The following is a 16,132-nucleotide window of genomic DNA, read 5'->3' as shown; positions in this document are numbered from 1 at the left end:
GCCACGTTTCTCGTGTGCTCATGACGAGCTGAGCTCGTCATGACCACACCCATTCGTTAGAATGCCCAGCACAGGAGGAGGATTAGCCCCGCACCTGAGCGTTCTAACGGTCATGACAATCTCAGCTCGTCATGAGCACACGAGAACCGTGGCTCATGACGAGCTGTGCTCGTCATGAGCATGGGAGGGGTTAAAGTGCTTGGTGCGCAGCTCTCCTGGCTAGGATGGACTGCTCCCCAGGGAGCCACGGCGCACAGTTTGAGAACCACTGGACTAATGTGTTAAATAAGAGCTCGGCAGTGGCATGCTGAAGTCTAGCCACATGGCTGAGGAAACAGTCTCCAGTGGCAGCTGTCTGTGTGGATGAGAAACTACAAAAGGTCATCTCTCTCAGACAGTGGCTCTAATGTGGTCTAGTGTCAACTAATACAAGTGCATCCAATGAGATTCACATCTTTTTTTGCTACTTCCGGTCCAGTTAGAGTTCCCTCAGTGCTGACCTTGATGGCATCCCTTCTCTTCTGCTCCGCCTGTGTGTGGGCTTGCCTTCTGCGGTCCTTGTAGGACTCTTTCCCAGTGTCCTGCCTGTAGTCACTGTCCTCGTCATCTGCGGGTGGAGAACATTCATTGTGATGCATTGTCACTACTTGTAGAACACATATTCCCGCCCAAAATCAGAACCAAGAAGAACGCCCAGTCATAACATTCAAGGGAGCACTGCGGAACAGAAAGCTCCACCATCACTAGTACAGGTAAAAAAGTTTAAATTAGGCAACAGGGGTTCATGTTCATCATCAAAGGCATCACTCATTCAACAAACAACTGGAATACAAAGGGCCCTCAAACAGTTTGTTTAACCAAGCTGAGCACACAACACTCTGATCTAGCCACAAGGCACACAACTGCTTTGTATGCAACACACAGAAGCCTGAACTGTTCATCTGTTAGTTTATAATCTTATTTTTTCCACCGGTATCTACACTTTCACCGCCCCTTTTATGTACACTACTAAAGTTGAAGTAAAAGCCAATACGCTTCACTTAAGACTCCCTTACGAAGCCGCTAAAAGTTATTACACTTGCTTGTTTACTAGTATTGTTGGAAGAAAGTTAAGAGAACTTGTGATCAGAAACATTTAGAAATCTTCTTTTGCCTTCTGTTGGAGCCGCCTAGGTTTTAATCTTTTCAGACAAGTTACAGTAGGTGCTTTCATGAGCTCCGCTCATCAGGAAGATTAACATCTTTATACTGAACATACAATAGATCAAGCAAAAAGCATTTTGTAACATTCTACACAGCATAGAAGTTAACAAAATACTTTGCGTCTATATGAACTAAATAATGCTGCCAACTGGAGCCACAGTTTAGTTATAAAAAAACAAAGACTTGCTCACTTCCAGCAGTTCGGTTACTTTTAGTATAGTCTTTCAACAACAAGTGGATGTAAATTTAGATCCCCCCTTATTTCTTGTCATGCAGATTCAATTGCTCCTTGGCCCTTTCTTTCATAGTAAGTGGGCCCACGTGCACAGAGTCAACACTGTATTAAGATACACCACACAATCTATGACTGCAAAACAAACTCTGTTGCCAATATTTGAGGCCCAATGCACACTGAGCAGCATTTGGCCTGTAGTTTCACATGATGAGGAGAGCAAGCTCCTGATCCTTGCCACACACATCAACAGAAGAACCTTTGCGACACACACAGTTCTGGGAGTTCAAGCACACGGTAATACCTGTATTTGGAACCGAAGAGGCACTGGTCGATCCAATACTATTTGCTCTTGACACTATACCTTTCCGGTCAATAAAGAGTGCTGTGGGGAGAAGAACGGAAAAAAGATTTAATTCAAGAGACCAGCCCTCGAAGCCGCCCTAGGGGGCTCGTCCTCCAGTTTGAAGACCCCGGCTCTAGAGCAAGAGCTTTGCTCAGCTTTAACGTTAAGAAACAGATAAGAGGAGCCAACCCGCCATGATAGGAGCTATTTCCCAGCATTGTGTTTTGCAGCAACACATCTTTTCAGTGGGCTAATGACACATATCCTCTTAACACCAGCATTGGAGGGATCAAGAAGTGGGATCCCTCGTAAACTGGGTCGACATACTCTGTAAACCACCACCGACCATTCTTATGTCCCTAACATCCAGCAAATCCACAAATACCAGAGTATTGCCCTACTTTGGGCCATTCCAACAGCTTTGCCAGGGACTTCTGATTATTTGTGAATTAACCATATGTGGTAAATAAATAATTAATTACCGGTACTATTTTTCTATACATTAACCAAAACAGATAGCTCAATAAATAAGAGGCAGGATCCGTGGAATCTGAGTCAGAATGGCTTTAATCGGATGGCTCGAGCCTAAAGACCATGAAGTGGCATGCAATGGAATAGAATGGCAGCTGCAACGTCTCATTAACATTACATAGTATATATAGGAAAACATTACAATTACATTGCATACAGTAGGCGTAACAAGTGACAAACGTAAGATAAGACCAAATGGGCGTACAAAGAAGGCGTGCACAGGGCGTGCACGTAGACATGTGATGAAAACGTCACAGAAGTGTCATAAATGGGTGGATACATGGAGGGGGCTACCTGAGCAGCTGGAACCTTTAACCTACTGGTGCGCGCAAACGGGCCATGACGTGTAACTAGGGAGAGCTGGGGGCTCTGACTTCTGCACTAGAAGAGGAGACTAAAGTCTGCGATGTCAGGACGACATGTGCCTATAGCATATCTGGTATCTGGTGTTTGGAGTACATGTTGATTGAATCTAAATGTCATCAGGGCAAAGGCTACTTGACACTAAGGCTGGTGCATGCATATATTCTACGTGTATTGCGTGTGCTATGAATCTTCTATGGATATTAATTCAGTAATTCTCTTGCATGGAGACAGGAAGACTAGACTATAGCTGGAGATGTTTATGCGGTTCGTTAGCTTAGGAATGTGAAACCGGGGAGCTGAACTGATAACTAGAAGCATAACATATTCTTGGCAGACAGGCAGTCAGGCCAGGCCGGGCACCGCGTTGCTTGGCAGAAAGTAAGCGAAGGGTCAGGGATACGGAAGGGGCTGCATCGCTCCTCGGAATGATTTCAGGAGACTGGAGCTTGAATCTGGTGTCCGGGCCCTTTGAGGCCTAGAATCGGGGACAACTCGATGAATTAACGTGCACAATGTAAAACGTTGGGAACATAGGCCTAATACTCGTTGCTTTCACGAGGACTGGAAACTGGCATACTAACGTTGGACACAACTATAATTGCGTCTTTATTCGGTCAAGGGGGAACATATGCATATCGATCATGCACATATAACATATAATGGGGAACACGTAGGGACACATGACAAGGCAAAATTAAATTTTCCTCATTCCCTCCTTGTGCCCTACGTTTCCTTCAGGAAACATCAATATTCATAATACCATCTATCTGTTCATAGAGCATCATTTGCTCGTCTCGAATTTTCTTGGAACGGGACTTAGGACTAGGAATACAAGAGGTAGCGCACAAGCCGCAAATCGCAGGGCCACATTGTAAACATAGGCAACAACTGAATATGATCATTACTACTATTCCTAGGAATGACAATACTTTCCATCCCCAGGCAGATATGATACTCCAGAGCCAACCGGACCATGTCCAGGTGCCTGGATTCTGGTGCAACTGATGGGTTATCTTGTGAAGTCTGGTTATAGCTGAATAAACAGACGGTGCGTTATTAGGAATGAAAATGCAACAACTAGATCCGATGACTCTACAAGCTCCGCCCCTATCGGCCAGTATGACGTCAAGGACGAGACGATTTTGAAGGACAACAAATCTCATAGCGGATTGTTCCTCAGTTAAGTTACCTAGGGCGGAAGTAGTCTCATTCCCTACTGCTTCAAGGGTTCTGGTTAGCCTACGTATTAGCTTACTATTCTGGACAGGACCTATGAAGAAAAAGAAACCTTTATTGAAGTCTTGATACTGTTCTAGAGCAGTTTCAGTTTGATCGACAATTGGGGACTCAGTCTCCCTTCTATGTCTAACGTGTACTAGATGTGTATTTCTGTGATAATCGGATGGGGCTAGGAAAACAGGTGGCAGTAGGAAGGCAATGTAACATGTTCCATCCCAATCGAGGGGCAGACGTACATATGCGGTCTGACCACACACAAAATACGAATGACGTGAGGCTTTGAAATTAGATTTCCCACTGTCACTATACTCGACCATAGTAGTACAATCACTATGTCCTAGATGTACTGAACCATTCTTTCAGACACATAATTCGCCTTTCACTGGTAGGACTGTAATAGCAGGCAAATCTGGAGTAGTCTCGGACTGAACATTCAAAACCATGAAATTCGAGGAATAATTACCTAGATCATATACTTCATTTTCTAGATCTAACCCTGTTCTATGGGAAAGTCCTTCCTTGTCTGGGAAACATGTTCTATTCAAAAGGGACTTATCGTCTGTGGATGACGTTAACGTAAACCATGCTCAACACGAACCATTATGTGAAAACGGATAGGGAAAGAGTGGCAGAACTCCCTTCGGTGTCTGGAAAGGGGGGAGTCGACCACACACCCAACAATTAGTGGCATTGCTAGTCTGGTGTGAATAGTGTAACATTCGGATAAAGGTATTGTTGCGCATGGCAAGTCTGTAGGATAACTCGTGAGGAGGTAGTTCACTAAAAGTGTTCTCTACTGTATCATTAGAAAACAAATGTACATGTGAATCAATAGGAGGAAAATATACATGTAAAACATAACTTATGCATGTAACCGTAAGACTCAGAAATAACATAAACAGTAACGTGATCACGCATCGACTGTGTAAATTTTTACAATAGCGTATTTTCTTAGAGTTTCGACTAACTCTCTCACTATGGGGGTCTATCTCATACATGTCAGGAACCTGTCTAACCGCTTCACCCGAGAGGGACTTAAACAATTAAACTGTCTGACTTGCTAGACCTCAGTTTTAGTTTATACTCCTGCTGCGGAGTTTTCTCTAACAGGGGAAGTTTAGAGTCAGTATCGGGGCAGTCCTCGAGAATGGGGCAGTCTTTGAAAAAAGTCTTTGGACGGAGTCCATGAAAACGTTTAACGTGACTGGAATGAATCCAGCCTTTGCGGCCCTCCACTTTGATTGCAGTCCTTGTGGTCATCAGAACAAGCTTCGGTTCTTTCCAGCGGGGCTCCAGCGGACTTGAACGATCAAAATTCCGGATCAATACTAAATCACCTGGAACGACCTCGTGCGGTTTCACTTGCGTGTTGTCTGGAAAGGCAGCAGCGACCTGTGAACGACAAGAGAGTAGTGCAGACATCAAGGAAGCCAGGTAATCTGTCAGCATATTACTGTCAACATCTGTAATTTTACGTGGCATTGGTGTACCCCACATGTTCGGGGGACGACCGAATATAACCTCAAAAGGGGACAGACCTGAACGGGAGTGTGCGACCATTCTCATGTAAAAAAGGGCGACTGGCAGAGCTACCATCCAATCTACGCCTTTTTCCGCGCAAACCTTGGCAATGCGGATTTTCAGAGTCTGATTATGTCTCTCGACGAGGCCAGCTGCCTCGGGATGTCGTACACAATTAACTTCCACTGGTACCCTAACAGAAGAGATACTTGTTTCATGAGTTCGGATGAGAATGGCTGGCCGTTATCTGAATACACGACCCTGGGCAAACCATAGCGGGGAAAAAAACTCACGAACCAACTGCCTGGCAGTGGTCGCGGCAGTGTAATCTGGGACTGGATATGCTTCTGTCCATCTGGACAAAGCGCATACAACTACGAGGACATACTTGAAACCTCGACATCGATCCATCTGAATATAATCCATCTGGAGGACTTCAAAAGGGTGGTCAGGAGGATGGAATCCACCTTGTTCCACCGGAACACCTTTACCTGGATTGAACTGACAACATATCATACAGGTACGTACTTTGTTTGGCTGCTGCTCGTAAATGCTTGTTAAACCAAATATTCTGGATGCTGTCTAACATGGCTTTCTCTCCTAAATGTGCTGGGCTATGTGCGGTATTAATAATGACTTGAACCATAGAGTCGGGGAGAAACCATGTGGCTTTTCCCTTCGTCAACCATCCCTGATCTGTCTGGACCCCTCCCTGTTCAGACCATTTCTTGATTTCGTCTGGGGTAGCATGTGTCTGTATGTCTAGTACATCTCGTGTAGGGTCTTTAACTGTCATACAAGTAGTCTGATCTGGAATATCTGTCTTTGTCGTGTTAACTGGAATGTCTGGAGTCTGAGCTGTAAGCTTGGCTGTTCGATCTGCTAGATCGTTACCTTGAGAAATGGCGTCAGTGGCTTTCGTATGTGCTTTGCACTTCATAATGGCAATGGCTTTCGGTAAATGTATTGCTTCTAACAGAGCTTGAATGAGGGGGCCATGCTGAATCTTGGCTCCATGAGAGGTCATGAAACCTCTTTCTTGCCAGAGTACTCCAAAGTCGTGAACGACTCCGAATGCATAACGTGAATCTGTATAGATGTTTACTTTCAGGTTCTTGGCTCGTATGCAGGCTTGGGTCAGGGCGATGAGCTCTGCTGCTTGAGCAGACAGGGTATCAATACGATGTGTTTCTATAACTTCGGTTTCAGTAGTCACTGCATACGCGGCGACTAGTTCTCCGGTACTTGTTCTCATACATGAACCATCCACATAAAGTGTCAGGTCGGGATCAGGTAATGCAATGTCAGTCAAGTCTTGTCTTGGCTTTGTCATGATGTTGATAACTTCCACACAATCATGTGTGGCAGGATTCGATGTACTCGAGGGTAACAGTGTAGCAGGATTTAAAACGTTGCAGCGTCTAATTTCTATGTGTGGCTGAAACAGTGTCAGTTCATAACCTGTTAAACGTGCAATTGTCAAGTGCTGAGTCTGTGTTCGGTTTAAAAGAACTTCCACGGAATGTGGAACTTGTACTGTCAGGGAGTGTCCTAACACTATGGAATCACTTTGTCTGATAGCTAGAGCTGTGGCTGCAACTGACTTGAGGCACGCAGGCAGAGCCTGGGCTACTGGATCTAATGTGCTAGAAAAATAAGCACAAGGCTTGTGTTGTCCTGCTTGATCTTGTGTGAGAACAGATAATGCTGTACCATCACGTTCAGTAACAAAAAGTGTAAAAGGCTTACTGTAGTTCGGTGTCGCTAACACAGGTGCATTACATAAAGCTTTCTTTAACTCGTTAAAAACAAGTGTATGTTCCTGGGTCCAAGGGAGGACAGTCGATGTGGCTGCCTCCTGTGTCGTTAACTGTATCAGTGGTTTAGCTAGATATGCATACTGAGGAATCCATTGTCTGCAGTAAGAAGTGAGGCCGATAAAAGCTCGTACCTCCTTCTGGGTCTTGGGTTGTGGAAGATGTGCTATTAACTGGATACGGTCAGGTGTCAACTGTCTACCCCACTTGGACAGTAAGTGTCCTAGGTATACCACTTGCTGGACACAGAATTGTAGTTTGGAAGGGGACACCTTGTGCCCCATCTCGGCCAGAAAGTACAGGACTGTAAGTGACGCACGTTCGCAATCACGTTCTGTACGGGCTGTGATTAATAGATCATCGACATACTGGAGCAGGGCAGTGTCAGTTGGCATGTGAATACTGTCTAGTTGTCTTTTAAGTGCTTGACTGTAAATACTAGGACTTTCTGTGAAACCTTGAGGAGCTCGTGTGAATTTATAGCTTCTTCCATTTAAACTGAAACCGAAAAGAAACTGGCTGTCTGGATGAATGGGGACACTAAAGAATGCGTTCTTGAGATCAATAACAGTAAAGAACGTAGCTTCAGAATCAATGGCAGTCAATAGGTAAGAGATATCTGGAACCACAGGGTACTGGGGTATGATACATTTATTAAGTTCTCGAAGGTCAATCACTAATCGATAAACTGGAGGTGCATTTGGATCAGTACGTTTAAGAATCGGAATGATAGGAGAATTACATACATTGGAGTCAGTTTCTACAACCACTCCTTGAGCAATGAGCTCGTCAATAATTTTCGATAAGGCTGTTACAGCCTCAGGTGGCAATTTGTACTGTCGGATTCGTGGTAATACAACACCTTGTTTCAGAGTGACACGATATGGTGTAATGTGCATACAACCTACATCAGTTGGACCTTGCGCCCATAAATGCTGTGGTACATTCAGTAATCTTGGATCAAAATCTCGTAACACATAATGACCTTTAAAATCACGTAAAAACAATCTCACACCTTCTGGGGAACAACATATTACTGCACCTAACTCTTTCAATGTTTTAATACCTAGTAAATTTTCAGGACAGGATTTCGTAAGTAACAAGTCTGTAGTTCGGGACAATGGACCAACTTCTAGGGAAACTGGTTTCGATATTTCATTAACAATAGGCTTTCCTGAAAATCCCAGGGAAACGTTTCTTGAGCCTGAGAGTGGAGCCCCTGGAACCTCGTCATGACTGATGGTAGTCCTACTTGCCCCTGTATCAATCAGAAACTTTCTGTCTTTCCCTAATACTTGACTGTGTACATAGGGACCCTCTTGATCTACAGGAACCTCGATGAGAGGCAAGCCAACCTCCCTCTCTAGGCTGTTTCATGAATACTGCTGATATTCTGGATAATCTGACTGTGCATACTGGTACATCTGTTGTGTAACGTGTTGTGTGGCAGCTATAGGTTGCGGTACTGTAACTGTCTGTTGTGCGTTCTGCGGTGGCTGGGGATTCTGCGGAACTTGTTCTTGTCTAGGAGGACGTGGTCTCTCTTTCGTCTTACCTGTAGCTATGTTGTGTTTCAGAACTGCACATTCGTTTATATAATGACCTGGCTGTTTACAGTAATTGCAGGTCCCTTTAACAGGAGCTGCAGAATGACTAGTCTGATTCGGACCCCTCTTCTGACTATCTGGTTGAACAGACTGTGCAACTAGTACTTTCATTTTCGTGTCTTTCATACGTCTCCTTTCGTGTTCTTGCTCTTCCCTGATTCTATTCTGGTGGTACTGTAGCATCTGGAGCATTTGAGATGGGGTATTAGCTTGCCAAGTACTTTCGACTTTCAATACTCTATTCTTGACTTGCGGTAGAGAATTCTCAACTAGTTTGGTAACAAAAAGATGTGGATACGACTCACTACTTGTTTTCAGGTCGCTATTAATAATGAAACATTTCTCAAATCTGGAATAAAAATCACTAGTGTCTTCGTCTTGTTTCTGTTTACAGGCTGAGATGGCATCCCAAACTTCCTTTTTCGTGGCTAGTAATCTTGGCAAGACCTGTATTAACAGTTCGGGCAATTCTTTGGCTTTATCCCCAAGACCAGTACCTGGGACTCGTGCATTATCTTCAGTCTCTAACGCGGTCCAATCTATCTTTTTCTCTCCCACCTCCCATTCTTTTTCTTTAAGTTTTTCATATATGCCCGCGGACAACAGGACCTTTAACATTTTGATGATATCAGGATACGTGTATTCTCCCATACGGAGCAGGTCCTTTAATTCTCGATGGAACCCTGCTGGATCTTTATCGTGACAGGGTATTAACTTTTTCATTTCTAGTAGTTCTATTTTCGTGATAGGGGTGTAAACAAATACTCGTTCGAGATTACCCCCCTCTCCCTTAACTGGATGCACTTCTCGTAACAGATTCTGTCGGTCTATGTAGAAGGGAGGTGAAACAGGAGCAAAATGCGGAGTCAGGAACGTTCTGTATTTGTGGCGCTGTTCTAAAATAACGCTAATTAAATCGGTACCTAGACCTTTCCATCTGTTTAGGAGTAGCTCGTTCAATACAGTATATAAGGGACCTGGATCAGAATGCTGACTCTCGTACAGTGTGATGAGATGCTGGACCATATACATACCCACCAGTCGCTGCTCGGCTGGGGGCAGTTTCAGAAACATTTGGGCCACTACTTCGTCTGGAAACGTGGCAGAATCACTAACCCATCGGACTGCTGATCGGGCTAGTTCTTGTTCATGCATGGTACTAAGTTCACTATAACCTATTCGTAATTTCAGAACTCTATCGGTAGCCTGGAATACTTGTTCAAGAGAACACTGTTCCGGTACAGGAGGAGGAAAAGCTTTCTTGTAATCTAGACGTGTGTGTCTATCGGAAAGTCTCGTTCTACCTACATACGCTATTCTGCTGGGATTCTCGGTGTCTACATCTTCGTCTGGAGAGTCATTCTCTTTCTCGGCTACTCTCATTGCTTCCTCCTTTTGGTGTATATCTATAATTTCTTTACGGATCTTTCTGTACATGGTTTCTATACTATTTTGTGTCTTGTGTTTTCCGTCTGCTATATTGTCACTCCATTTTGTCAGGACTCTCATCTCTTCTGGATTTTTATCAGGATGATCCTGTTCTCTTATTAAACAATTTATCAGAAATTGCAAAATCATGCCTTGAATCTCGACTTTCCTGTGTGCCATAGCTTCGTGAATACTTCCTGGGTTCTCCCCTGTTCGGATAAAATGATATATTCGGTCTAAATGTTCTTTCATATCTGATATGGTAATCAAGAAGTTTGCAACTCGTCGTAAACGTACGGAGTATAATATCATGTGATCTTCGCCTGGCACTGAATCATATCTACAATCAGTAAGGAACTTCCTGAGGGCTTCATACGTAGCCACTTTTGGCGTACGCTGTAACGCTGCATCTCTCAGCGTCAGTCGTTTTGTTTGAGGCGGGGTGGTAGGAGCACCTCCCCCTGCCCCTCCTGAACAGGAATCGTCAATTAATACTGGATGTGCGGCTGCTGGTAACGTAACTGGTACCGTAGGGATACGTAACGTGGGTTGGTCCTGGGGTGCTGGCGCATGGACAGAACCAACGACTGGAGGCACAGGAATTACATTATTAACAGGGGGCTGGACTTGAACTTGGACTGGCGGGGTAGGATCTGTATTAGCATATTCTGGGACAGTGTCGTCTAAATAGGAAGAAAGAAAAATTTCGGCTGCAGTCGGTTTATGACGCAGCTTAGTCGGAACCAAGGGTGGCGGTAAATTATGGAGTGCTTCCGGGGTCGCCTTCGGCAAACCCTCGGCGAGAAGAGGATACATACCCTTAATAAGGGCATTTCTCTGTCTGTCTGACTGTTCTGCTCTAACTCGTTCACCTTCTTCGATTAATTCCCTTTCTTGGGCTTTTTCTGAGGATTCTCTACTTAATTCTGCTTTTCTGAATTCTTTCTCTGTTCTCTTATGAGATTCTTTACGCCATAACTCTATGGCATCTTTCTGGGACTGTCTGGCTTTCTTTTTCCATAATGCTTCTTCTACTCGCATGATGCACTCGGCATCCCATGTTCCTGAAACAGGCCATCTATATTTCTCTTCAAGATGCTTAGTATAATCAGCCCATAAATCTAGATATAGTATGGCATCTAAGCCATGCTTATGATACATGAAATGTCCAGGACTGTCCCTGGGAGGGACAGGAACGGATTCTTCGAGTAACCCTTTTCTGGTTTTTATCTGACGTAATTTCGAAAACAGCGGCATATTTGAACCGTACTTGAACTTGAACACAATACACAATGAACACAGTAATGAATAGCAAAACAATCATTCATACCACGACATCAAGAACACATTAATAACAGTTCGAACAGAATACTACCGGATACATTGAAAACATAATACTTGAATTTCTCGAGAACGGACTTACTAGAACTACTGGATGCACTGCTAAAACAGTACAGAACATACCGGTCTCCTAAAGAGACACGTCATACCGTATCCACCTAGGTGAACACGTCGGACCGGATCTGTGTACCCAAACCCGTCGGACCGGGCACAAATTAGTGAACACCCGTCTAGATACCCCCAGCAACGGTACTCACCGGGAAGCAAACTGAAGGCCTCGGACTGGACTGCTACGACGTCTGGTTACTGCTACGCACTACGCATGCGCTTCGGGCTTCGGTTACAGGTGGGCCTCCGGATACCTCAGACCTTGCTCTCTCGGCTTGGGCACGGGTCGGAACGACCCGCCTTCCTCACCGCCTCGTCTGGATGCCGGACCGCAGTCTCCGTCTCCTCCGTGGGCCTGAGGGAGACTTGAAGCAGAAATATCTGCACGTGCACGGTAGAGGTTCCGTCACGGCTGTAGAAGGGTCAGGGGGCCTGCGTTACATCGCCGGCGCGTGGGGAAGGGGCTCGTGCCTATTCGGGCGCCATTTATGTGGTAAATAAATAATTAATTACCGGTACTATTTTTCTATACATTAACCAAAACAGATAGCTCAATAAATAAGAGGCAGGATCCGTGGAATCTGAGTCAGAATGGCTTTAATCGGATGGCTCGAGCCTAAAGACCATGAAGTGGCATGCAATGGAATAGAATGGCAGCTGCAACGTCTCATTAACATTACATAGTATATATAGGAAAACATTACAATTACATTGCATACAGTAGGCGTAACAAGTGACAAACGTAAGATAAGACCAAATGGGCGTACAAAGAAGGCGTGCACAGGGCGTGCACGTAGACATGTGATGAAAACGTCACAGAAGTGTCATAAATGGGTGGATACATGGAGGGGGCTACCTGAGCAGCTGGAACCTTTAACCTACTGGTGCGCGCAAACGGGCCATGACGTGTAACTAGGGAGAGCTGGGGGCTCTGACTTCTGCACTAGAAGAGGAGACTAAAGTCTGGGATGTCAGGACGACATGTGCCTATAGCATATCTGGTATCTGGTGTTTGGAGTACATGTTGATTGAATCTAAATGTCATCAGGGCAAAGGCTACTTGACACTAAGGCTGGTGCATGCATATATTCTACGTGTATTGCGTGTGCTATGAATCTTCTATGGATATTAATTCAGTAATTCTCTTGCATGGAGACAGGAAGACTAGACTATAGCTGAAGATGTTTATGCGGTTCGTTAGCTTAGGAATGTGAAACCGGGGAGCTGAACTGATAAATAGAAGCATAACATATTCTTGGCAGACAGGCAGTCAGGCCAGGCCGGGCACCGCGTTGCTTGGCAGAAAGTAAGCGAAGGGTCAGGGATACGGGAGGGGCTGCATCGCTCCTCGGAATGATTTCAGGAGACTGGAGCTTGAATCTGGTGTCCGGGCCCTTTGAGGCCTAGAATCGGGGACAACTCTATGAATTAACGTGCACAATGTAAAACGTTGGCAACATAGGCCTAATACTCGTTGCTTTCACGAGGACTGGAAACTGGCATACTAACGTTGGACACAACTATAATTGCGTCTTTATTCGGTCAAGGGGGAACATATGCATATCGATCATGCACATATAATGGGGAACACGTAGGGACACATGACAAGGCAAAATTCAATTTTCCTCAGCTGAAAGGTGGCAGATTTGGTGATGCTTTACAAAAGAAAATATAATAAATGTGGGAGTAAGTTTTATGGCAACTTTAACCAATTGTTGGGGCATGAAGAATTTCTGAAGCTGGGGCAAAATGTAAGTTGCACCATGTTCCAGAAATCAGGACTTGCAACATTTTCTTCAAAAGTATCACATCACGTACATAGGCACAAATTGAAACATGTTTTCCAAGTTCCAAAGCAAAGCTTGAAATGTAATCACCAACCACAATGAAATGCTATGTTAATTTAACTTCTTATGCGCAGCGGTTACCCTAAGGCCTAGTGTGTCCTGGCGCGAAGCACTGCCTAGCCGGTTGCGGAGGTGTAGGGTGGCTATAGGGTAAAAAGTCACATTTTCAACCCCTTCAGAGTCCTTGAAATTGTGAATTTCTGCCTCGAGCTTTCGTCCTGTGGCTGTTTTACCTTCCTCCTCGTCACACAAATACAAAAGCATTTCTCAAACCTATACATGGCAAATAATGTATACATATTTCTTTGGCCTTTGTTTCGTTTGTTGGGATACATTTCGAAGAGAAGGTGGGTTATTTCACTTTCCAACATTGAATTCTTTTTTTAAATGTATTTTATTTAACGTTTTAATTCTTTTTCATATATAACAAACAGTTAGGGCATGGGCCCCACATTAACACATCAGCAAATCATAATCCAAACAATACAGTTCTGGTATACTTAACCCTCCCTACCCCTCCCACCCCAGTGTATGATAAAGCCCCACCGGCTTTACTCGATACAATTGTAAAGTCTCATCATACGCTAGACCCCAGGTGTTAATACCCATCGTCCGTCCTTCCACCCTCCCTCTCTGTGCCTCTTCTAGCATGTTATCCAGTAGTCACCCTCCTATTACTCGGTGTCTCCTATATCCAAGGTCACCCAAATCTTCTCATATTTTTTTTGCAGCCCCTGCTCTGAAAAACCCCCTTTTCAATAATTTTGTACTGTCATACCTTCTTCCCATTTCCTGAACGATGGTAGCGAGTCACACCGCTACCAACGGGCAATGTCCCTTTTCGCCACCATCTACCCCATGATCACCAAAAGCTTCTGGTACCTCGTGAGATCTGAGGGTTCCCATATGCCCAACAAGGCCCTGTGGGGTATCAGATCAATAGTGGCCCCATCAGCCTCCTCCAAGGATTTGGTCACTTGTTTCCAGAATGGAAATATCCCAGGGCAGTGCCACCAAGTATGAATAAAGGTCCCCTCAGCACACTTTCGGAGAAACAAATGGTTCTTTGCCCCCCCCCCCCGCCCCCTCCCCCCAATTTTGTGAATTAATATTCTGGTATAATATGTCATTTGTAATACTTTAAGAGTTTGATTAATCTGAAGCTAGCCTTAATGGCCTCTTCTGTCGAGAAGCCCAGCACTTCTTGCCAGTCTTTGTCATCAATTTTCCCAATATTTTGCTCCCCTCCATCTGGTTTGCGAGCGGCCCTTGAGTATTACAGATTATCGTACCATACGTCAAGGATATCAGTTTATGCTGCGCCTGCCCATCCAATAACCGTCTCTCCAATGCTACGGGTTAGTGCATGCCTCAGCTGCCTATATCTTAGCCATTGCGTGGACAGCATCTGGCAAGCCCCCTGTAGATAATCAAAGAGGATGACCCCATTAGCATCCCAACCTAAGAAGCCCCTCAGATCAGCCACCCACCTCAATCGAGTACCCTCCCAGAGGGGCGTACCTGGTAGGAGTCTCTTGTCCCATTTCATCTCCTTCAGTAAATTATTCCACACCTACAAATCAGTGGACGTGGCCGGACATGCCGCCCATTCAATCAGCCTCCATACCGAACATTCATGTAGCTGTGGTCTCGCATTCCCCATCAGCCCACTCGTACTGCCGGGTCATTGCTATTTGCGTATACCAAGTCATCACCATACCCACCTGCACTGCCTCATATTTCCAAACATTAGGCAGTGCTATTCCACCTTCATACTTAAGACTGCGGTGGGGTCCCTCCTCCCATAGCAAGGTCCTCACTAGGGCGTCTACTCGGGAGAAGAACGTCTTTGGTAGCTTATATGGGCAATTCTGCAGTACATACAACAATTGGGGATGAGCTATCATCTTGAACATAGCCGCCTTGCTAGCAGCGACAGCAGCAATGTATTCCAATGTTTTATGTCCCTCTCCAACCTCTGAGGCAATGGATGAAGATTCCCGGTCTTGTGCTCCTGCCAATAGGCAATTCCCTAGCACAGGGCTTCCGATACACTAACCTGATCCGGTTCATGGAGCTGGGACCAAATCCCATTCTTTCTAGAAGCAAGACTATAAAAGGCCATTACCTAATCAAATGCCTTATTGGAGTACAGAACACCACTGCCCAGGGTTCCCCCTCAAGTCTGGTTGAGTTAGGTTATTATAGAGTCTCCTCAGATTTAGTTTGGGCGAATGACAAGGAATGAAGCCCGTCTGGTCTGAATGCAGCATATCAGCCACCAACTTACAAAGCCTATTAGCCGGCACTTTTGCCAGGATTTTGGCATCAACACAGAGTTACGAGATTGGTCTATAAGAGTCGCACTTCTATGCAGGCTCCCTGCCTTCGATAAAAGCAGAATTGTAGCCATTCGTAAATCGTCCAGCAAGGACCCCCGAAGGAGAGCATCCTGGAGCATTAGTACCATCTGCCTAGCCACCTTACCTGCCATTTTACAGAAGAATTCTACAGGTAGCCCACTTGGACCTGGAGCATTCCCTGCC

The 16,132-nt window shown here is 45.0% G+C and overlaps 1 protein-coding gene across 1 annotated transcript in view; it reads right to left on the bottom strand.

Annotated features, from left to right (window-relative positions):
* Positions 1–16,132, bottom strand: part of LOC144754055 (max-like protein X) — a 63,274-nt gene that overhangs the window by 16,132 nt on the left and 31,010 nt on the right. Inside the window, exons 4-5 of the mRNA XM_078641569.1 lie at positions 1,740–1,820; positions 501–607 (exon numbers count right to left, since the gene is read on the bottom strand). Of these exons, the coding sequence (XP_078497695.1) occupies positions 501–607; positions 1,740–1,820 (188 nt within the window). The remainder of the gene's footprint in view (positions 1–500; positions 608–1,739; positions 1,821–16,132) is intronic.

This window comes from Lissotriton helveticus, chromosome 5_1 (assembly GCF_964261635.1).
Source record: "Lissotriton helveticus chromosome 5_1, aLisHel1.1, whole genome shotgun sequence".
Lineage (NCBI taxonomy): Eukaryota > Metazoa > Chordata > Amphibia > Caudata > Salamandridae > Lissotriton > Lissotriton helveticus.
This window is presented reverse-complemented; position numbering and strand designations above follow the sequence as displayed.